General features: G+C 32.1%; 1 protein-coding gene and 2 long non-coding RNA genes across 3 annotated transcripts in view; 2 read left to right on the top strand and 1 right to left on the bottom strand.

The window, feature by feature from the left end:
* Positions 1-2,936: 2,936 nt before the first annotated feature.
* Positions 2,937-6,694, top strand: LOC145335520 (uncharacterized). The gene is made up of 3 exons (XR_013885240.1): positions 2,937-3,750; positions 4,309-4,388; positions 5,026-6,694. It is a non-coding gene; the product is annotated as an uncharacterized LOC145335520 (long non-coding RNA).
* Positions 6,695-9,773: 3,079 nt separating this feature from the next.
* On the bottom strand, positions 9,774-11,539 carry LOC145304498 (uncharacterized). Its single transcript, XR_013874096.1, has 3 exons — positions 11,310-11,539; positions 10,598-10,720; positions 9,774-9,913 (listed from the first exon to the last, which is right to left on the bottom strand). It is a non-coding gene; the product is annotated as an uncharacterized LOC145304498 (long non-coding RNA).
* A 10,977-nt stretch (positions 11,540-22,516) lies between these two features.
* The window catches only part of LOC145304660 (uncharacterized), a 43,036-nt gene continuing 40,524 nt past the window's right edge, over positions 22,517-25,028 (top strand). The window contains exons 1-6 of the mRNA XM_080146595.1: positions 22,517-22,632; positions 23,021-23,079; positions 23,259-23,338; positions 23,813-23,926; positions 24,329-24,491; positions 24,772-24,909. Of these exons, the coding sequence (XP_080002721.1) occupies positions 22,532-22,632; positions 23,021-23,079; positions 23,259-23,338; positions 23,813-23,926; positions 24,329-24,491; positions 24,772-24,909 (655 nt within the window). The 5' untranslated portion in view covers positions 22,517-22,531. The remainder of the gene's footprint in view (positions 22,633-23,020; positions 23,080-23,258; positions 23,339-23,812; positions 23,927-24,328; positions 24,492-24,771; positions 24,910-25,028) is intronic.

Below are 25,028 nucleotides of genomic sequence, written 5' to 3'. Positions count from 1 at the left end.
TAGATATAAGCACTTGAATCTAACCCCATCATAAAAAAAGACACCATATTAAATTTTGTACCCAAATGTGAATATATGACTTCCTTATGAAAATCTGAGTTACCACAGTCAAGCAACTAGGCCTCTATCTCTTACAGTTCTTCAGATATAAGCACTTGAACCTATACCCATCATGAAAAAAATTACCCCATATCAAATTTTGGTACCCCTTGTGCATAAACGGCTTCCTTATGTAAATATGAGTAACCACAGTCAAGCAACTAGCCTTCTATCTCTTACCGTTCTCAAGATATAAGCACTTGAAGCTACCCCATCATGAAAAAATGACCCCATATTAATTTTTGGACCTCCATGTGTGAGTTTTAACCCCTTACTTCAATTTTAAAGGGCGAATATAGGTTGAATATGATATGGGCTTAAAAATATTGACATATTCAATTGTCTGTTTATAGCTTAAAACCCATCAATCTAAAGACAATATTATGTAATTAGTGTGGTTCCCTAAGAACTCAAACACCCTAGCATCACACAAGGCTTCATGGCAAGGTTGAATTAAAAAGCTTTTGTTAAATGATATTCGTAATAACGTGGAAACCAATTAATCAGGGGTAAATATACCCTCCTTCTACCTTCATAAAGTAAATTATTTAAAAGTTAAAAAAAACATCAAATAATGTAAAAAGTAAAAAAAAATAATCGATAAAATTTTCTTGGAGGAAGAATAATTTCAAATCCCTGTTTTTTTGTGGCAGTGTTTGTGTGTTTTTGAAAATGCGTACTCAAGGGTGTTTATATCAACATGAATTAATCAAAGATCTCTGTACAGAAAATAAACTTTAAGATGTATTATTTACCCTGTCAATACTCCTGACGCCTTTCTACGCAAATTATTTTTACGCTTTTTAAAAATTAAATAAACTAGTATATAATCTAAAATAATAAACATTTAAATTATCTTTTTAAGGTGCGTGCCAATATAATAGTCAATCAAACTGAAGCAAAATAGTCAAAAAAAGTCTTGTAAAGGGCTAAAATAAACAATTTTTTCGGCAATCTGATTTATCATATGTTCAATTTAAACAGAAAATTGCAAAATCTACTTAAGGATTTTTTTTGAATTTTTAAATTTGGCATAGATATTCTTAAAGTATGTAATGGCACCTTTGATATAAGCTCATATCATATCAAACCTATATTTGCCCTTTAATATCATAGCATAGTTTGCTACCACATGTGTGTTTTTCAACCCCTACTCATTTATTTAATATCCAGAAAAATAAAATTTATGTAGTTCAATAATCTGCCACTAGATGTTCCTATTAAGAACAAACTATTGTTATTGTACTTCAATGGAGCAAAAGTTTTTTTTGGAAGAAAATGTAAATGAAAGTATTAGAATATGTTTGTGATTTATTATAAGAAAAACCCTTAAAATCAATGTAAAAATTAAAAAAAAATATATTTTAATGTATTTAATTTTTAGTGTCATCTAACATGCCCCCCCCCCCCTTTCCAATAGATGGACCCCTCCATCAATTGGTACCCCATATACCAAAAATGGCCTCAATTAATGAATCTGAAAATTGAAGTATCATATTTTAAGACGGGGTCAAAATACATGATGGGGTAGCAAATTACATGATGCTGGGGTGGGGGGGGGGTTACTTTGCCAGATGGCGGGGTGTGGCTTATTTTTACACATGGGGTAAAATCTCACTCCTCAACTGAGAAATTCCCGTTAATTATTTATTAATTAATGTCTATTGGACTTCGTTTATTTTCAAAAATTAATATCTGGTTTGTTCGGTAATGTAAATTGTTCATGAAAATAAAATTTTAGGTCTACAACGCGACTAAGCTCTGTCTTAAACAAAAGAGAGAGAGTCCGAGAGAAAGAGGAAATTTTTAAAGTAGAAAGGGATAGTGGAGCGGGTGTTTATTTATGAAGGTTAGGGAAGGAATTTTTACCCCTTGTCATTCAGTATTGTAGTATAACTACCCGTCCCGCCGCAGGTCGCAACGAGTCCCCGCACCGGACCGGACTGGTTCCTTTCGCCCTCGCTCTCTCCTCCCGGCACCTTGGAACACACTCAACCGCCATTTTTATAAATCACGAGAATTTTCTAAAATTTGCTCAATTTCGTTAAAGGGCGAATATAGGTTGGATATGATATGAGCTTATATGAAAGGTGCCATTACATACTTTTAGAATATCTATGCCAAATTTTGAAATTCAAAAAAATCCTTTAGTAGAATTTTCAATTTTCTGGTTTGCTTCAACATATAAGAAATGAGATTGTCAACAAAATCGTTTATTTTAGCCCTTTACAAGACCTTTTTTGACTATTTTTCTTATGTTCATTTACTTAATACATTTGCATGCATCTTTTAAGATCATAAAAATATTAATTCGGTTAATTTTATATGTAAATAATCAAATAACAAAAAATCGTCTAGAGGTGTGACGTCATAGACACGTCACACATTCCACCGCGTAAAAACTTGGATAAATATTCATTACTAAACGTATTTTTAATGCAATTATTTACCCCTGTGCGTATATGTCAGCTGATTTCAATAACAAACAAACCATAGCGACTCTCTGTAACGTAGTATTTCATAACAATTGGTTGCGGCAGGATATTCAACAGTTATTTTGAAAATTATTTATTCTTTATTATTGTATATTGTATTGTAAATATACTGCTGTTATGCTTTCATTATTTCGTTTGGAATAGTAGCTTTGTTTTTATTAACTTCATATTTCTATTTACCTCATTTTGAAGTTGCAATTAATTTTACGGGTATTGTGGTGTAAGGAGCTTTACCACTTCAACATCCCCTTTTTCTTATTTGATTAACCTTAGATATTTGTATCGTCGTTCTTGCACTTTTGATAATTTTGTTCTAATCTTATGCTTATACTTTTTAAAAGCGAAGCTTTTTTATAATTAGGGTCAGTCCGTCCGTCCATACGTCTGTACGTCCGTTACAGACAGATGGCTCTTTTCGTTAATTTAGGCATGTTAAAATTGTCATATCAATTTCAAACTTTACATGGAGATTCCTATAGTATTAAGGTACGATTTAGAAAGCATAGCAACTCTATACGCATTACCAGAATGTCCGTACGTCCATTTTAAACATGTAGATTTTTTTACTTTTTTAACAACAAATTTTTATGTGATCTAATCATCCGATTGATCTGATTTTTGGTATATTGATTCCTGGGACAACAAAGTATAATGTTATAAGCGAAGCAACTCTATAATCAAGTCCTAAAATGTAAGTATGTCCATAATCATTCACCTCTATCAAGCAGTTTTTCAACAAATTTACTTACAATTTTGCTTCGAATCTAATACATTTATATTTATTGATTATTTAGTTCTGACACTATACAGGTGTAAATGTCCGTTTGTCCTACCGTTTCAGTGCTTCTCTTTTATGGATGTTGTCATCCTTGTTTCAGTATATTTTCCCAACTTAATATTTTTTCTAGCATTTTCATCCTCTTGTCAGTAAAACACCCACTGCTCGATTTTGGTTTAAAATGAACGACAAATGCTGTGCACGCCACTGAAAAGATGTTTACTTTAAATATTATTCAGATATTGAAGTTGGCTTAGACCTCAAGTGTTTAAAACTTAATTAAAGAATATTTTTTTTAATTTCAGGTGAAAATGTTTCAAGTTGTTGAAGTCTAAAAAACCTTAATAATAAAGTTCAACAATTTACATATAAATACAGGTAATAATAAGGGAGGATTTTTTTTAGTAGCGAAGCTACTCTAAAATTCACTATGTTCGTCTGAGACGTAATGGGGTAAATTTGATTTTCTCGGCTGCTAATGAAGATATACAGCTATTCCTATGTATGACAAAGGCACATCTAGTCATTTTTTTGCCTTTCTGTCTATTGGTCATGAATTATAAGGTTTTTTAAAGGTCTTGTGATTGATAGACAGCTGAAATTTTCAGTGAAGATTTATGACATGCAATTATAGTCTTTTCACAGACATAAACCTTATTTTTTAAAGATTTCATGATATTCTTTTGATTTTAATATATACTGTCCCTTTTTTTCTTGCTATGGCATAATTTTGGTGAACTTATTTTGTTATTAGTTGAAATCTTTTAATATGTCTGTCCTTCTCTACTTATGGATGTTTTCATACTTGTTTATTTTACTATTTCATTTAAAGATTTAGTTTCCATATTACAATACGTGCTTAACTTTTAAGTTTCACCGGTTGAAAATATACCCTGGAAACAGTTTATTGTAATAAAAAAATAATTTTTTTTAAAGGTTACATGTCGATGCTGATGTATTTAAATACCACCTTTGCAAATTACCAAGAATATTAACTTGGAATAATATAATCTCAGGTATACTTCTTACTTTTAATAAGAGATGAATAAATGTCTCTGACTTTGACTGGCAGGATACCAATAACTAGCAAAACTGTGTAAATACACAAAAGGATTATGTTATAGGACATATTTGAATTTTAGGACTTGATTGAAGAGATGCTTTGCTTAAAATATAGTACCTTTTTGTTCTAGCAATCATTGCTCTAAAATTAACCTAGGATTTTTTGTTATCAATATTAGATTTGCTATGTTTTAAAAAAGTTTAAAATCAATAGCACAATGTTAACCATCCTAAATTAGCAAAAATAGCTAGGTGTTACGTCCGAATGTACAATCAGATCATGAGTATAGTAAAGCCTCACTATAGAAAAACGTTACTTTCACTTCAATTTATGGAAGAAGGAAAAAAATATTTTTGCTTGTAATTTCAAGAATTAGAGATAATTTTGAAAATTAATTGGTGCTAATTTGACTCTTTAGTATGTGTGGGAGAGGTTGGACATATAGGAAGGTAAATCCACCCCTCTGACAATAAACTAACACCACCATGTTGCCTGTATTATACTTCACTCAATTTAGGTTTAAGGCGGGTATCAAGCCCTTTAAAAAAAAACGTGCATTTTTTTATTATGAAGAATTTTATATTTTTCAGGAATACCATGAAGACAGACTATTTCTTGCAACTGTGTCACTGAAAGTTGAACTATAATTGGTAAAGAAGTTTACGAGATCCTAGCAGACAAACATACAGACACAGATCCTGTTACTTTTGTATAAAGATAAAAATAGTAAAATTAGGGTAGAAATTCTCACTCCATAGGTTTTTTTTTAAAAACAAAGCTTTTCTATAATTAGGGTCGGTCTGTCCGTCCGTGACGGATAGCTTTTTCGTTAATTTAGGCAAGTTATAATTGTCCTATCGATTTAAAATTTTGTATGGTTGATCCCTTTAGCAGTTAGGTAGAATTTAAAAAGCGTAGCAACTCTTTAATCGTTACCAGAATGTCCATAAGTCCATTTTCAACATTTTTTCACTTTTTTGACAAAAAAATTTTATTTGACCTAATTAGTAATTATCCAATTGATCTGACTATTGGTTTACTGATTCCTTGGACAATAAAGTACAATATTATAAGCGAAGCAACTCTATAATCAAGTCCTTAAAATGTAAGTATGTCCTCAAACATTATCCTGCATCAAGCAATTTTTCAACAAAGGGGGGGAGGGAATGTGGTGACTCGTCACACGACATACCAGCAATTTTATTTTGGGTGCTAAGTTCCCTTAGTTTTAGAGATATTTGGGTAAAATCTTTTTGGTTGTGTCACTTATTACCCCAAGTTATGGTATCTTTAAAAAAAACGGCGGTCTGACCACCACTCCTGCCTTTCGCCGCCATTTTCCGCCACCACCCAAAAATTTTTTTTATTGCATTTCTCGCCAAATTAGGCAATTTGGAATCAATGTTATTTTTTTGGCGGTGGATAACGGCGGGATACCAAAACTTGGGGTAATTAGTGACACAACCAAAAAAATTTTACCCAATTCTCTAAACTAAGGGAGTAGCACCCAAAATAAAATTGCTGGTTTGTCGTGTGATGAGTCACCACACCCCCCCCTCCCCTTTACTTATAATTTGCTTCGACTCTTATCCATTTATATTCTAATTATTCAGTACTGACTCTCTACATGAGTCAATGACCTTTTGTACTACGGTTTCAGAGCTTAGCTTTTATGGATGTTGTCATCCTTGTTCTTTCTATATTGAGAATTTTGCCACCACCCAACAACAGATTGCTGGGTTCTAGAATAAATATTCTCCGCAAAATTTTTGTTTCCTTCAAAAATGATTTATGTTGATTGACAAACCTGACCCTCCCCTTCTTTAAATGTGATGAATATGCATCTAGGGGCGAAGCAATTTGCCTTTTACATTGTTATACTTTTATAATATTTTTGTCAAATTAAAGGGAGTGTGAACGTAAAAATTTCTCATCTGATTATCAAATCTTAACATTTACTAAGCACATTTCACTACACTGATCAACCAAAAATGTCCTATTCACAAAAATATCCAGAAATAATGCCTTGATTTTATGGTATTTTGAGAGGGAAAATGGAAAAAACAGGGAAAATCTGAACGTTTTTGTTTCTTATAATGTTTGTAGGGATACTTAACTTGTCATATATAGTTGAAACAATTTACTTACTGTTAAGGATTTATTTTATGCTATAAAATTGCCAATTCGTTTTTTTATAACGTAGTAATTAGGTAATAAAGACATATTTTAAATTCGTATTATTGACAAAAAAATACCTCACTGTCTACAAAGGGTTGAATCTCATAGGTTATATAAAATAATAATATCCTTTTTTATTGTGTTGAACAATAAATAACCCACTTTGGAGAATTAGTTTACACTTTTATCAGACTGTTTATAAAGAAATATTGCGTCTTTATTATTTACAAATTTGTAATTAAAGGTGGGCGAGAGATGGGCCATTTAAAGTTAATTGGATACTAATAAAAAACCTGTTTCTGGCTTTGTTATTGTATTTGGTTTTCAATAAAAAAATATTGCTTATTTTATCAATTTCTAAGAAACTATACATTGGATTAAAGCAAAGATTATGTTAAAAGTCAGCTTAACTGTTAGGAAAAATCTAGAACTATGTGAAAAAGTTTAATTTTAGCTATAATGGGAGAAAAAAGCAATTTAATGCACATTTTATATAATACGGAAAATTTCTTCCTTTCCCCGTACCTTATAAAAATCGTCGGAAAAAGCCGTTTTTTAAGCAAACAAAAGCGCGTTTTGCTCTATCTGTGAGATATTATGAATGAGATAATGTTAAGATTTGATATTAAGATGAGAAAAATTTACGTTCACAGTCCCTTTAAAACTTTAGTACACATGATATTTGTTATTGTTATGTTATGGTATTAAATTAACTAATAAATGCTAAACATTTTAAAACTTTTGTAGTTGGTGTGTCTTATTTTACTTAAAGGGGGAAGGTGTTCTTCGTAATAGCGTAGCTACTCTAAAATTTGAAATGTCAGTCTGTCCATATGAAAGTTTTTTTAGAAAACGTGATTTTTCGGCTCCTGCTTAAAGATAGATTGCTGAAAATTCTCATTCCTGTTAACATTCCCATCATAAAGGAACATAACTAACTAATACATCCATTACGGTCGGACTGCTTTTTTATTTGTTGTGTCTCCCACCTGATACAGTACAGCAGTGAGAACTATTTTAACATCTTTAATTCGATATTCAAACCTATCACCTTATTAAAAATTATCATTTTTGATATCTTATATAAGGGGGGGGGGGGAAGTTTTGACACATTTGCGTAAACCTGGCACCTAGGCTTTATCTTTGAACTGAGAGGATAGGTTATTAGTGATAAAATCATTCTTATATGATGAATTTCACGAAGTTTTAAGATTTTTTGGATAGGCCTCCAGGTTCCGGAGCTCTAGACCTCCAGGTGGTCTCTGTACAGGTAAAAAAGAAAAAAAATTTTTTTTTTAAGTTACAGGTCAACTTATAAAACAAAATATGCATCTTTTTTAATATTATTCACATATTAGAAGAAAAAAGATGCATATTTTGTTTTATAAGTTGATTTGTATCTTAAAAAAAAAATTTTTTTTTTCATTTTTACCTGTACAGAGACCACCTGGAGGCCTGGAGCTCCAAAAAATCTTAAAACTTCGTGAAATTCATCATATAAGAATGATTTTATCATTAATACTCTATCCTCTCAGTCCAAAGATAAAGCCTAGGTGCCAGGTTTACGCAAATGTGTCAAAACTCCCCCCCCCCCCCCTTGAACATGCTTGTTCATATCAATCAACCGAAAAATTTACATTTTTCTCCTTAAATTGGCCATGGGTGTTTGTTGTGCTTGATTTCGCCAAAGATTGTTGTGAAAGAAAACGAATATAAGGGAAGGGAGAGTTTCAGAGGTAAAACTTAATCCTTATAATAAAGTAACAGGATGTTTGTATGTTATTAGATGTTTGTACCGAAGGTTCTCGCTAACCGCTGAACCGATCGGGTTCTCCTTAACAGGGTAGATTCTCATATGTCCGGGGAAGATTTATAACTATTTTCGGGGAGGGTACCGCCACCCTCTCTAGAGAAATTAAATTTTTTTTTAAATTTCTCGATTTTAGAAAGAGGGTTCAACAAAAAATAAACGTGAAACGCAAAATAGCCATATTTTAAATATAAAAAAAAAACATTTAAAGTGCCGCTAGTTTTAGATAAAGCACCACTTTTTCTTTACATGTTTGTTTCTCATTCCTATACATGCACCTACAGGTCTACACAATAATAAAGCCTCTCAATTTAAATATCTGAAACTATAAAAAGAAATAAAGAATAAAGCTTATATTAAAGGGGTAGTTCCATGAAGTGCAATGAAGTGTGAAACATTGTGAAAATCAATGCTTAGAGTATTTAATAAAAGATTACTTAAGAACATCAATCACACTAATTAAATGCAAAGCTACTCCATATTACTTTTACTGATTTTCATTTTTTTTGTCCATATGTCTGTCCAAGATTTTCAATAATAAAGCTTTTCTCTTTTAGAATGTGAATCTCATTTGTGTACAGTCCCCTTTTCTATCAAAGGAATTTGTTACAGATTGACCAACCGGCTTAAAATAGATGAGCCTCAATTAGGAAAAAAACATTGATGTTATGTTGCTTGAAAATGATAAATACGTTATATACCTAAAAACTACATTTTATTATTAATTGTGAGACCAACTTTACTTGGTCATGTGTTAAAATTGGTTTCACCCAAGAATCTCTGTAAATTTAAATCAGACCTTTTGGTTATTACAAACAGACCCTCTTTTTTACTAATTAGGGAAGGTGGTCAAGACATAATTTAAGGGAAAGGAACACTTTTTATCATAGTGTGGTTGTTTCTCATCCCGATACATTCTGGACTGGTTTTTAGAATAATGATCAAGGTATAATGCTGTAAACAAATTTTCTGTATAATCAAAACACGCAACTGTTGCGTAACATGTGTTGCATTCGCTTGTTGTCAGGAAGGTGATAGGTTTGAATCTCAGCCGGACACCATGTCATAACTAAAGACGTAAAAATGGTTCCTACTGCTGCTATGTCAGGTGTGCAACATAAATAGTTAGAGAATGGGGAATGTCTTGCCCAAAACAGGCGCAACTCATTACCATGCACTAAATACTTCTCAAAGGTCGTGCAATCAAAGGGTTGTTTGGCCTAATCATGCACTTCAGTAGCAAGATTTGGTTCAGAGATACTGGTTTCTGTCTAATATCAGTGAAACTAAAAGAAAAGGTGGACTTTCATACCATTAGTAATAGAGTAGACACATATAAATAGAGCAAGCTTAGTATTATATTATTATTTTATTGCAAATACATATTTATAATTGTTTAATGCAGATTGAATATGATGATGTATGAAGAGACTAGAGATGGCAAGGATTGGCTAACGTAACGTCACAGCTTGTCTTCGCAACATCTCAATCTAAACAAAATAAATGTAATGGAATTGGTGCAGTTCACGGTAAAATAGTCCTGGGATCGATTATATCAACAGAAAAATATTTATATATTATTTTCAAAGCTACTCGCTGATTCTTAGAGGCCTTAAATAACTAATAACTATGGGCGGGCCTTTGGAACAATGCATTGAAAATGCAAAAGATTTTATGTTTTTTTTCTTTATATTACTATCCACGGAAAGCTGTCTTTTAACCCTACAAAAGTCGGACCTCTTACCCCTGTTTGGTTAAGAATTTTGGACCGGATTCGGATTCTTGTAAGAATCTGTCCAAAAATAGAACAGATTCCCCGCGGATTCCGGATTCTTATTTTTTGACGGTTTCCAGATTCCAGATTCTAGCAATATTTTAATAGTTATTTCTTTCAGCGTATTATAAACGGCTTTCCGCTGATATAGAATGCACCTCGGGGCTAAAAAAAACTTGTTTTAATCTTATAATTGTACATTTTTATATTCGTAGAAAGCTGGATATAATACAATGCTAGACATAGTTTTTTCGTATGGATGAGAACCGGTTCCTATCCACCGGATTCGAATGAATACGAGAAAAGACTTTTAAAAAAATAAATTAAGGGATTAAATTATACCGGGTACTGGGTAGAATCTAAAGCTGCGTTTTTTCATTGTCTCATCCACTGTACATACCTTGACAAGGATGACATGGATCCATGGTAACCATTCTTCTCAATTTCCAGCACCTTCATGGCGAGCTTCAGCACAGACTTGTCTTTCCAATGAACCTCCAACTCTTACATCATTACAATCTTCCTGATAATAAGGGTGATTAGGTCCATAAGAAGCGCAGCAATAATAAGGATGAAATTTTATAGCAGATGTACAGTAGTCATAGAAAATAAAGACATTTTAAAAATTTTGGTATTCCCCCTCCCCCACCCACTCCACCCCGAGAACGATAATTTAAAAAAAAAATAGGTTAGGTTATAGGGTAGGAGGCTACATAAAATAGTTTTTAATCTTTAATAATTGTACCTTTTAAAATTCGTACCAAGCTGTTTATAATACGATGCTATAAACAACTATTATCCCATCTTATTATAAACAGCTTTCTGCGGATATACAAATGAAAAATCATTTGGTTAAAACAAGTTACGTTAGCCCAGAGGGGCCAATGATCTTTATTTTAATATTCGTGGAAAGTTTTTTGGATGATATCGTTTCGAAGCCATACTGGAAATTATATAAATTAGCGAAGCACAAAATTATAAAATTACTACAGAAGTTTAACTCTCATCCCCCGAATTTAAAATTAAAAATGGTTGGTAATGCCCCCCCCCCCCCCCACCTATTTTTTTTATATTTTTGCTTATAAATAAAAACCGCTAAAAATCGCACGTACCTTTGTAGTTTTTTCTTAATTTTTCCTTACAGTTGTCGCACTAAATATTTTGCTAGCACTTACGTAAACATTAAAATTCTAATTCGGCTTTCAGAGTCAGACACATATAAACACAAACACACACATCATACATTTTGCGTTGAACTTGGAAGGAAAGGAATTCATTGATTTAAAAATGTAAATAAAAAACATATGTTAATTGTTTTTGTCTGCTGAAAATTACCAATGACGTAATTCTTTAAAATGCGTATTTGAAGACATTAAATCTTAAATTTTCTCCTGTCAAGACTTTTTTTTAAAAATCAGTATTATTTTTGAATATTCTTGTTGGGGAATATTGTCTAGAAAGAAATTGAACACAACCCATCGCCAAATCCTTTTGTCTTTATTGGGACGAGAATTAAACAATAGTATTTAGATACAACATTCGCAGCATCCTGGTGTGATGCAATGGTGTTTGGATTTCTTAGGGAACCACAATGGTTACGCGAAATGACGTGATTATATCCACGAATCGGCCCGGTTTTTGGCTATATACGGACTTATACAGTTAAATATGTCAATATCTTTAAGTTATTTGTAATCTATATAATTGCATGATTGAAATAAGCTCATATCATATCGAACCTATATTCGCCCTTTAAAGGGCGAATATAGGTTGGAAATGATATGAGCTTATATCAAAGGTGCAAGTATATACATTATGAATAACTCAAGCAAATAAAGATATTCCATTGGATAAGGCCGTTATAGCTAAAAACCTAGCCATTTGGGCTAATTTGTGATGTCAGAGGAGTGGTTCCCTAACATATTCAAATACCCATATTCACAACAGGATGCGTGTAGAGTTTGCCTAAATACTGTTGTTATTTTGCAGTACAAATAAATGAGAAAAAGGTTTCGGGAATTAATCAGGGGTAAATATACCCTCCTTCTACCTTCATACAAAATATATAAAGTAAAATATTTAAAATTTAAAAAACATCAAATAATGTAAAAAGTAAAAAAAAAATAATCAATAAAATTTTCTTGGAGGAAGAATGATTTCAAATCCCTGTTTTTTTTGTGGCCGTGTGTGTGTGTGTTGAAAATGCGTAATTAAGGGTGTTTATATCATCTAGATTTAATCAATTATCTTTGTACAGAAAATAAACTTTAAGATGTATTATTTACCCTAGTCAATATTCCTGACTCACTTCTACGCAAATTATTTTTACGCTTTTTAAAAATGAAATAAAATAGTATTTAATCTAAAATAATAAACATTTAAATTATCATTTAAGATGTGTGCCAATGTAATAGTCAATCAAACTTAAGCAAAATAGTAAAAAAAAGTCTTGTAAAGGGCTAAAATAATCGATTTTGTCGGCAATCTCATTTATTATATGTTCAATTGAAACAGAAAATTGCAAAATCTACTTAAGGATTTTTTTGAATTATTAAATTTGGCATAGATATTCTAAAAGTATGTAATGGCACCTTTGATATAAGCTCATATCATATCGAACCTATATTCGCCCTTTAAATGTCCCTGCCTATCATAATTTTGGCCTGTGTTTGTCTAGCCGTCCAATATGAGAATTGAAATAAAGGTCTTGGGGATTAAAAATTAGGCGGTGATGACCTTTAAAATTTGACTAATTATTAAGTTTTTTTTACACTTGAGATTTTGAGGAAATGCATAGACAAATTCCCTTACGTTTTCCAAAAATTTTTTTAAGAAAACTTTTCTTAAAGTGATTGAGAATCTAATTCATAACTTAACAGTGGTTTAGAAGGGGTTAATATAAGCAGCATCGAAAGTTTAGCCTCTTAATTTGATTTTTATGAAAAAAATATAAAATTTTTTTTTTGATTATTTCTCTTTAATTTTTTTTGACAGTAAAATAACGGGAAAAATTTAAGATAATTACTTTTAAACAAAAAATCAAGAAAACTTATGTACTAGACGCTATTGGGCATAATATGGGCTTTCTTTTGAAATTGAAATAATGCGATAATATCAAAATCTTGCAAAAGAGATAGTTTTTTAGCATGTCTTTATTGCACTAAATTTTATATTGAATGAGGGGTTAAACTGTTTTTAAACTATTTTTAAAAGGTATATTAAAAATATACTTTGACATCTGTAGAATCATACTGCAAAGCCAAAAATGAGAACAATTGCCCACATCAAATTTTATTAGGATTTTAAAGTTTATTTTTTACTATGGATTAAATAATTTTTACTGAATCGTGATGTTTCTTCCCTTTGTAGGTAAAATACTCACCTTTTAGAGTGTCTTGCTTCGTAAATATTGTATGCTAGTATACAGTAAAGTTAGGTCTTTTGATTTTATCTATCAATACTAATTAAAAATTAATTCTTTACAATATATCAATGAATTAACATAAAAATGTTTCATGTCTATTATACATTAAAACACATAAAAATTGGCTGTAAAGGGTTAAACAAATTAAGATGACAACAAATGTTTATGCAATACAACAAATTTATTTTTGTCACATATACAAATATGATATAAAATAAGATTATTCAAACATATTTTTAAAAATATTTTTAAAAAGTATGTATCTTTTATGAGTAGGGTTTTCATTCTTTTCATTTTTATTAAATAAAATTATTTAACTACGTTTGAAATAAGTCACTTTGTGAAAACACTCTTTCGGAAATTTTAATTTCTAATTGGTTTAAATTCAGCATTATGTTTTTTATTGTATTATGTCAGATTTTTTAATGAAATTAATTGTTTAAGAAAAAAAATTATTTCCATTGAACAGAGTAATGTTTTTTTTATTGTATCAGTATAAAGTGAATTATATAAAATTGTTCACTAAGTTACAATATTACACGAAGTAAAAAAAGACCTTTTGATCTGGTAAAAATGACCAGAGCAACAGTAAAAATTAATTTTTAAATCCCCCAAAAAAAGTTTATTGGGGACTTAATTCAAATTTGGGCTCTGCAGTCTGATTCTATAGGTGTCCTAGTATATTTTTGACCCCCCATTCAAAAATAGTTTAAAAACAGTTTAAAGGAAAATGCTCTTTTTTATTACAAAATGGTGATTCTGACTTTTTCTAGTGGTTCAGTCGTATTAAAAATTAATATTATAATGTCATCTTTTTTATATAAAAGTAATTTTATATAATTATACGACGTAAATTAGTTATTTTTCTGTTATTTAAATTGCGAAAAAAAATGTTTTACCTAAAATAATCGAGTTCCTATTGGCTAGCCAATAGGATTTGAGGATTGGAGGGGGAGGGGGGTAAAAGGAGAATGGGATAAATAATTTTCATCATGGTTTCCAAAATTACTTTTTATTGTTTTTAAAAATATGATAAGTACTCTAACTATATTATTTTTATTTAATTTAACTCCTGCCTTTCACTGTAAATTTTTAAATAAAAATGAAAATAAAATATTTTTTTTTTAATTCAAAAGTTGGCCGCTATGATTTGATCAGTTTTTCTGTTGTTCGCTGAATTTTTTTCTCTAAACAATAAACAGAGTTGTCAAATTATCTGAGTTTAAGATTAAATTACATTTTAATTTTTACACGTAAAAAATAATTTAAAAAAAAATACATTTTTGGCACCATCCCAGTTGAGGAGTGAGATTCTACCCCATGTGAAAAAATAAACCCCCCCCTCCCCGCCATCTGTCAAAATAAACCCCCCCCCCCCGGCATCATGTGATTTGTACCCCATCTTAAAGGGGAATATAGGTTTGATATGATATGAGCTTATATCAAAGGTGCCATTACATACTTTTAGAATATCTATGCCAAATTTAAAAATTCAAAAAAATCCTTAAGTAGATTTTGCAATTTTCTGATTCAATTGAACATATAATAAATGAGATTGCCGACAAAATTGTTTATTTTAGCCCTTTACAAGACTTTTTTTTGACTATTTTGCTTAAGTTTGATTGACTATTACATTGGCACGCACCTTAAAAGATAATTTAAATGTTTATTATTTTAGATTAAATACTATTTTATTTCATTTTTAAAAAGCATAAAAATAATTTGCGTAGAAGGGCGTCGGGACTATTGACTAGGGTAAATAATACGTCTTAAAGTTTATTTTCTGTACAGAGATCTTTGATTAATTCATGATGATATAAACAACCCTTAATTACGCATTTTCAACACACACACACACGGCCACAAAAAACAGGGATTTGAAATCATTCTTCCTCCAAGAAAATTTTATTGATTATTTTATTTTTATTTTTTACATTATTTGATGTTTTTTTTAACTTTTAAATATTTTACTTTATATATTTTGTATGAAGGTAGAAGGAGGGTATATTTACCCCTGATTAATTCCCGAAACCTTTTTCTCATTTATTTGTACTGCAAAATAACAACAGTATTTAGGCAAACTCTACACGCATCCTGTTGTGAATATTGGTATTTGAATATGTTAGGGAACCACTCCTCTGACGTCACAAATTAGCCCAATTGGCTAGGTTTTTAGCTATAACGGCCTTATCCAATGGAATATCTTTATTTGCTTGAGTTATTCATAATGTTTATACTTGCACCTTTGATATAAGCTCATATCATATCCAACCTATATCCGCCCTTTAAATTTTGGTCCCTGTAATTTTCAATGTATAAAACAAAGCTTGGTGGTAATAAACTATGAGTTATAGGGGTAAAATATTACATATGGGGTAAGTATATAAAATATGGGGAACAAAAATCACACATGGAGGTCCAAAAATTAATATGGGGTCATTTTTTCATGATGGGGTAGCTTCAAGTGCTTATATCTGGAGAACCGTAAGAGATAGAGGCCTAGTTGCTTGACTGTGGTAACTCAGATTTACACAAGGAAGCCATTTATGCACATGGGGTGTCAAAATTTGATATGGGGTATTTTTTTCATGATGGGGTGTCAAAATTTGATATGGGGTATTTTTTTCATGATGGGGTAGGTTTGAGTGCTTATATCTGGTGAACCGTAAGAGATAGAGGCCTAGTTGCTTGACTGTGGTAACTCAGATTTAAATAAGGAAGCCATTTATGCACATGGGGGACCAAAATATGATATGGGGTATTTTTTTCATGATGGGGGTAGTTTCAAGTGCTTATATCTTGAGAACCGTAAGAGATAGAGGCCTAGTTGCTTGACTGTGGTAACTCAGATTAAAGTAAGGAAGCCATTTATGCACATGGGGGTACATAAATTAATATGGGGGTCATTTTTCTATGATGGTGGGTAAAAATTGAATAAAGGGGCCAATTTTTTATGATGGGGTTGGGGGTTGAAATTAGGTTAGGTTAGGTGAAGTTAGGTTAGGTTAGGTTAAAATGGGTTAGCTTAGGTTAAGATGGGTTAGGTTAGGTTAAAATGGGTTAGGTTAGGTTAAGTTTGTTAGGTTAGGTTAAGATGGGTTAGGTTAGATTAAAATGGGTTAGATTAGGTTTAGTTGGTTCATGTTAGTTTAAAATTGGTTAGGTTAGGTTAGGTTAAGTTAGGTTAGTTTAATATTGAGTAGCCCTGCAGAGTTAGGGTCTCCTGCACAGGTTAGGTAATATTGAGGAGCCCTGCAAGGTTAGGGCCCCCGGGGGGGCCTAACCTTGCAGGGCTCCTCAATATTACCTAACCTAACTTAACCTTATTCCCTCTCCACTATAACAAATGGCCCCTATATTCAATTTTTACCCACCATCATGAAAAAAAACAACCCCATCAAATTTTGGTACCCTATGTTCATGAAGGGATTAGGAAATATTGAGTAGCCTTGCAGAGTTAGGGTCTCCTGCACAGGTTAGGTAATATTGAGGAGCCCTGCAAGGTTAGGGCCCCCGGGGGCCCTAACCTTGCAGGGCTCCTCAATATTACCTAACCTAACTTAACCTAATTCCCTCTCCACCATAACAAATGGCCCCTATTTTCAATTTTTACCCACCATCATGAAAAAAGAAACCCCCAACAAATTTTAGTACCCTATGTTCATTAATGGCTTCCTTATGTAAATCTGAGTTACCACAGTCAAGCAACTAGGCCTCTATCTCTTATCGTTCTCCAGATATAAGCACTTGAAACTACACCCATCATGAAAAAATACCCCATATCAAATTTTGGTCCCCCATGTACATAAATGGCTTCCTTATGTAAATCTGAGTTACCACAGTCAAGCAACTAGGCCTCTATCTCTTACGGTTCTCCAGATATAAGCACTTGAAATTACCCCCATCATGAAAAAAATACCCCATATCATATTTTGGTCCCCCATGTGCATAAATGGCTTCCTTATGTAAATCTGAGTTACCACAGTCAAGCAACTAGGCCTCTATCTCTTACGGTTCTCCAGATATAAGCACTTGAAATTACCCCCATCATGAAAAAAATACCCCATATCATATTTTGGTCCCCCATGTGCATAGATGGCTTCCTTATGTAAATCTGAGTTACCACAGTCAAGCAACTAGGCCTCTATCTCTTACAGTTCTCCAGATATAAGCACTTGAAACTACCCCCATCATGAAAAAAATACCCCATATCATATTTTGGTCCCCCATGTGCATAAATGGCTTCCTTATGTAAATCTGAGTTACCACAGTCAAGCAACTAGGCCTCTATCTCTTACGGTTCTCCAGATATAAGCACTTGAAACTACCCCCATCATGAAAAAAATACCCCATATCATGTTTTGGTCCCCCATGTGCATAAATGGCTTCCTTATGTAAATCTGAGTTACCACAGTCAAGCAACTAGGCCTCTATCTCTTACGGTTCTCCAGATATAAGCACTTGAAACTACCCCATCATGAAAAAATGACCCCATATTAATTTTTTGACCAACATGTGTGAGTTTTAACCCCTTGCTTCAATTTTAATATCATAGCATTGTTTGCTACCCCATCTGTGTTTTTCAACCAATCATCATGTTTGTTGACATCCAGAAAAATGTATATTATGTAGTTCAATAATCTGCCACTAGATGTTCCTATTTCAAACAAACTATTGTTTTTTTTCTTCAATGGAGCCAAATTTTTATCTTAAAATATTAGGTAAAGTAAAGTATTAGAATATGTTGGTGATTTAGTATAAAAAAAGTCTTAAAAGAGAGAGAAATAAAAAAAATAAATAGAGGCATTTTCAAATTTTATTCAAAATATAGGAAAATATAGAAGAGTGAAAGGCATATCTTCACTACAGTGGAGTATGGTAGCTTATGCTACCCTAATATAAATTCTTTCGCGCGAGGCTCACCTCGCAAACCCCTCCAGACTCTCCCCTCCCCCCTACCCAGATTTTATTTCCCCTTCTGCCAATCATTCCCCCATCTGTCAAATCAGACCCCACCTTCCAATCCTGGCCCCATGTTCCTATTTAGACCCCATCCTTCATTTTTGTCCCCTGTTCAATAATTTATCCCTTCTCTGACATTATTTTGTTTCTCTTGGAGAGGTGCAAAATATGAAGATGGGGATAAATTAACATGATGGGGACAAAATCATAAGATGGGGTAAAAATTTCATGATGCCGGGGGGGGGGGGGGGTTAATTTGATAAGTGGCGGGGGGGGGGTTTATTTTTTCAGATGGGGTAGAATCTCACTCCTCAACTTGGAAATTGCCAAAAATCATACTCTAGCGAAATATAAAAATCTTTGAATGTTTTTGATTTTTGCTTAAATATGACAACAATTTGATTCCCAATAGACTGTTATTTTTTAACTAATAAAATATTTACGTTACTTTGTATCCTTGAAACTCATGCTAAGAAATTGTAAATTTCCATCGCATAAAAGGCAGCATTTTTGCTGTAACGGTTTATGGTTTTCTTTTAATTATCCTAATGTCTATATAATATACTAGCGGCTACGCTCCTAGATGCCTCTAGGGACACTTGTGGAGTGGGGAGTTAAATCCCAAAACCATTTTTTAAAATTTAGATTTTTGTTTAAAGTTTAAAGGGAGGAGAGTAAACTTTTTCTAGGACCAATTTCTCTTGAGGGGTGGTGGCACCCTCCCCCAAAATAGTTATAAACCTTTCCGGGAACTATAAGAAGCTACCCTGTTAAGGAGAATCCGATCGGTTTAGCGGTTAGTAAGATCCTGTAAAAAGTAAGCTTTAAAAACACTTACCTTCTAACATAGCTTGTCCTTGTCCAAAATGCAACATCCAAGTAGTATCCTATAAAATGTTTGTTTTAATAAAATATTGTAACAAGGATAAAAAAGTTCAAAATCAACAATTCATTTATTCGTTCCTTTTTATCACATCTTTAATTTTGAAAACCGCAACCATTTCCTTTATAATCAAACTTAAAATATTACAGGCCTTTGGTGGAGGAATGGTTATCAAGATGAGATTGTATTAGGAAGTCAATGAACTTTGTCACACACCAGGGTTCATAACCCAGTGACTCATACACTTGTTAGACAGAAGGAAAGTGAAAAAAGGGAAAGTTTTACCCTGAAAAGTGACAATCCCAATAACAGTTATCCACAGATCAAAAACTAGACGTCTAGTATGCCAAATTTCACCATGCTAGAAAGTGAAAATATCAGTTATTTAGACGTCTAAAACCAACAACCATAAAAGTTAGACGTCTGATATGTGACAATCATAGCAACAGATAGCCAAGATGGCCATTAATTATGGTTAGAACCAGACGTCTAGGGGGCGCAACAAGCGTCCCCAAAAAGTATAAAAGGAAAGGATTTCTGGAAATTCTTCACTCTTCTCACAGCCACCAAACTTAAAGCATCTTGCTTGTAGAGCATAGTCCATAGAAAATTAATTCCTGATCTATAGAAATCCAGTAAGTTTTACTTCAAAAACTTTGGTTAAATTACCTTAATCATATCCAAAGATACACCAAACACCAGTGGTTGAATTTGACTACCTGAAATAATAGACATTTGATAACAATTTTATTAAGCCAAAGGTTTAAGTAATATTAATTAAAGCCTCAGTAAATCTAACACAATTGGTTGATTTTAATTTTAAAATCCTAAGCTAAAGTTTTAAGTAACAATTATTTAAAGCCTCAGTAAACATTTAACACCATTGGTTGATTTTAAAATTTAAATCCTAAGCTAAGTTTAAAGTAACATTTATTTGAAGCCTCAGTAAACATTTAACACCACTGGTTGATTATTTAATTTAAATCCTAAGCTAAGATTTAAAGTAACATTTATTTAAAGCCTCAGTAAACATTTAACACCATTGGTTGATTATTTAATTTTAAATCTTAAACTAAACATTAAGTAAAAGATTTGTTTTAAAGCCTCAGTAAAAGTCCGACGCTATTGATTGATTATCATTTTAAAATAAAGAAATAACTTTGAATAGTAATTAATACTTAAGTAATTAATAATCCATTGAGATAGGTATACCTATCACGTCTGTAATTAAGTATACATTAATTGATAATTCTTTGTGTTAAATAAGTTTTGTGTACAATTTTGTTTTGGTCTAATTCTAAATTATTGCAACCATTTTGAATTTAAATTGTTCTGTCTTGTCCTTTAATTCATAAGTATAACTCCACCTTTTATATATCCAATATCATTAAATCTTGAATTGTTTTGTCTTGTAAATTAATTCATAAGTATTATTCCACCATTTATATAAATCTAATATTATTTAATCTTGAGATCTTGTAACTTAATTAAAATCTGATTAATATCTTGTGATTGTTTTGTGTTTAAATTAAGTCTTGTAAAATAAAATTATAAAATAATAAGGAATTAGTTATTAATTGGTAAACTCGTTTGAAAACTACTCTATAATTTACCTAGCTCGAATAAAACACTGTCGAGGGAATTAGTGGCAAGCCGTTAAGTAAGGGAGGACCTTATCGGTTAGAATTGGGTTTCCTTGAGAGTCGGGACTAGGATTAACTACTTACTGAACCAACATTTAAAGGATTGCTTTGCAGGTAGGAAGGCTGATACGTACGTCTTCTAATTTCAAAGGATAGATAGGTTAAAATCTGCTCTTTTGATAACGCAAGGTATAGAATAGCGGTAAACGCTATTATCACTCCTACAATCCTTCGGTACAAACAAAAATGCTTACTACTTTATATAATAGGATAGATATTGTGAGAGATTCTCGCATACCCTGATAAAATGTTTCTTATAACTGACTATTATATCCCTCACCCCTCTTATCAATACCCTATCCCCTCTTTTTATCCATGAAATAACATATTGACTAATGAGGACTATAATAGCAACTTTAATTGACAACAAAAAATCCTTATTTTGCAATGTTTTCACAAATCCTTATCATTAAAATCCAAAAATCTTTCTACGACGACATTTTACAAGATCGAATGCCGCGGTCAATTATGAACAATATGCAAACAAAAGAGGCGAAAGTATTGCATAAAGTGCATATATTTTGATTTATAATGTTTTGTCTTTTTTTTTAGCAAAACTATTATATAATTTACTGTAACAATTTGTAACGCTATGGGGAAATGTGATTTCTCGGCTGCTATTTAAGATGAAAATAAAGAAATATTTGAACACATATTTCTCTGAAAAGTAGGGTTGGCAATCCGGAATCCGCACAAGTTTTGGCCAATTTTGGAATCCGAATCCGGAATCCGTTTTTTAATAGCGGATTCGGATTCTTAATTGGTAGGCTAAAATTAGCGTCTTGAGTTTTTTCTTTTAACTCCGCCTTTTTGCAGGCAAAGATTATCATCATTATATATATTATCTTTTAAAATCTGGTTCGATTCTCGGAAGTGAATTATAGAATACACCAAGAACATTAATTTTATGACATATGTAGCTCTTAAATTAAAAAAAAAAAATTTTAAAAGCCTTTTAAAATTTTGCTGGAATCCGAATCCGGAATCCGCCATTTTTAGTCGGATTCTTGTAAGAATCCGAATCCGGTCCAAAAATTTGACTAATTGCCATCCCTAATTTAAACACTTTAAAGTTAGGCTCGATCGATCCCTCCCTCTTTGTTTAATAACAAGCGGCTGTGGCTCTAGAGGACTCTAGGGACACTTGAGGTGGGGGAGGGGGGAGAGGGGTGGATTAGATTGAACCCTACTTTTATTTACTGATTTATCTTTGGTGAAGGTATCACCAACTGAATTAGTTAAAAACTTATTAGGCTTCACTGTAAAGGACAGCCATATAGGTTCAGTATATAGCTACCTTAATCCTACCTATTCTATACTTTTATTGATAAACATTACCACGCTACTTATTAATGTAACCACATGCTTGTTTCAGATGTTATGGACAACTTTCTAGATGATCTATTGAAAGATGATGTAGATGATGCCAAACCAAAAATTAAAGACTCGTCTCTGGAAAATAGGTAGATATCTGAGATCTTAAAGGATAAGGCAATGAACGATAATTTGATTTGCATCCCCAATAATGATAAACATGATTACCTTTATGTAGATGATTAAATTATTGGTTAAAAAGTTTGAGTTTCGACAGTGCAAGTTTGAATCAACAAATCAATATTTAATAAAAATACCCAACTTCATCTATCTCCTTCCAACTAAGTTCTAACAATTAGAAAATTGAGTACATTTCTAAGATTTAAATATGATCATATTATCATGCATGGGAATATGTAATATAATTTTCATATATTATAATATCGGCTGCGCCCTAGAATATAAAAGCCTAAAACTATCCTAACTTTTGACAAAAAACCTTGGGTTTTACTTAATATAATAGGTTCTATATTTTAGGGACTATGAGGAAATCAAAGTGGAAATTACTGCAGATAAGTTAGGTGATCCACCTAGAAGTAAGTTTTACAATTTTATTTTGTCAATTATGAAAACTATTAATGAAGGGAGAGGGGAGAGATAACTGGAGGGATTTTTTTTAAAAAGGTCCAACACCTTCAAACTTTTTAGTAGGTTTCAAGAAAAATATAAATAAATATTAATTTAAAACTTAATATTATTATATAACAATTTCTAGAGCTATTTTTCCTGCGGCAAGCCTTGGGATGGAGAGTTACTTCATATCCAACGGCCTTGGCCCTGGGAGTCAAATGTCAGGTAAAATTGTTTATTTTGAAAAAAATCAGTGCAGCAAAAATATGTCAATTTGCTTGAAATTTTGACTTTTGATGACAATAAGTATACCTGCATAAATATCAAGCTGAATAAATTACAGTCGTTAGATTTTTTTGAATTGGCCAATGAAAAAAAGTAAGCTATAATCAGGACATGCAAAAATAAAAGATTAGCTGACCTTCAAACAGTAATATTTATTTTATTGACAAAAAGTACATTACATATTGACTAGTCAAGGATAAGACAACGGCCGATAAATTGAAGTACATCCCCAATGATTATACGTAAAATTACCCTTTCTGTATAATTAAATAAGTTGTTGAAACGTTTGAACATTGAACTTAATAAACCAACCAATCAAATACACTGAATTCTCCAAAGTTGTCAAGCAAACGAATAAAAAACCGTTATTATAAAACTTTAGGGACTAGTGTTGACAAGTACTTATTAATTCAGGATATCATAACAACAGTTGATGGTATACCTGTCACCTCTCTGGATTTTACCTTCTTAACCAACACTTTGCTGACTGAAGGAACAGTTAAGGCTGTTCTACTTCGTCCACCAAAGGTAAATAAGCGGATGACAACATTCATTATAGCGAGCTTAACATATTAAGCGGTCAGCAGGGATGTATATTCTGAGCTGCGTACAAGATTTATTTATTTTTCTCTGGCTGCAAAATACTTTATGCCTTACTGGAGGTGTCGGATTCGAGTCTTATCAACACCGCGTCATACTAAAAACGTGAAATATGGTATCTACTGCTGCTATCTGACGCGTGACACTAATAGTATGAGTAGGAAGAAATGCCTTAGCACACAAACAGACGCAAATCATTGCAATACACAGTTAGGACTTTCAGACAGAGGTAGTCCATTCAAATGGTTGGTTCAAGGTTTTCTGTTGGGTTGGTTAGATGAAGTCTTGAAATATTTTACTAGGTAGGTAAACAACCTGTTTATTTTCTAGTCTGAAAAGGAGTATTCTTGTGGTGAGTGTGGCGAATCTTTCAGTACACAGATAGATCTGAACAATCACCTGAAATTAGGCCATCATAATGATACAAATGATGAAGAAGATAATGCTAGTGAGGCTGGCTCCTCCAAATATGATATTGATACTATCAGAAAAGGCAGGATACAAGGATAAGTAAAAGAATTATATATAATATTATGTATTGTGATAAATAGAAACTCACAAAGTAAGTTAGTTATATACTGATTGCTCAATGCTCAGTGGTATAGAGAACCCACTATCTAAAATAGGAGCCGAGAAAATAACGTTACCCAAAAATGTCTCTAGGCAGACAGTTATTTTGATTAAAAGCTTAGCTTCGCTACCAAGAAAATGTCTTTTAGAATAAAGGTTTTAGGCAATTTTACAGATTACTTATCTTTATGAAAAAAAACAAGGACATGGCAATACAGAGAATAAGAAATCAGAGAAAAGAACAAGTTCCAGACAGAGTGAGAGGAGTGAATCACAGAGAAGCTCCTCTCGCCGGAGTTCCGTGGATTCTAACAAGAGCATCACTTTCTCTGAAACTAAAGGTGGGATGATGTGACAGTTTTCCTATTTAGTACATAGTCGAACATAGTAACTATATCCACACCCTCCCCACAACCTCATTATTTTGAAATATAAAATAAGTAGGGGAGGAACCCTTTCC

The sequence above is a fragment of the Acartia tonsa genome, chromosome 13 (assembly GCF_053477335.1).
Source record: "Acartia tonsa isolate MP-2025a chromosome 13, ASM5347733v1, whole genome shotgun sequence".
In the NCBI taxonomy this organism is placed as follows: domain Eukaryota; kingdom Metazoa; phylum Arthropoda; class Copepoda; order Calanoida; family Acartiidae; genus Acartia; species Acartia tonsa.
This window is presented reverse-complemented; position numbering and strand designations above follow the sequence as displayed.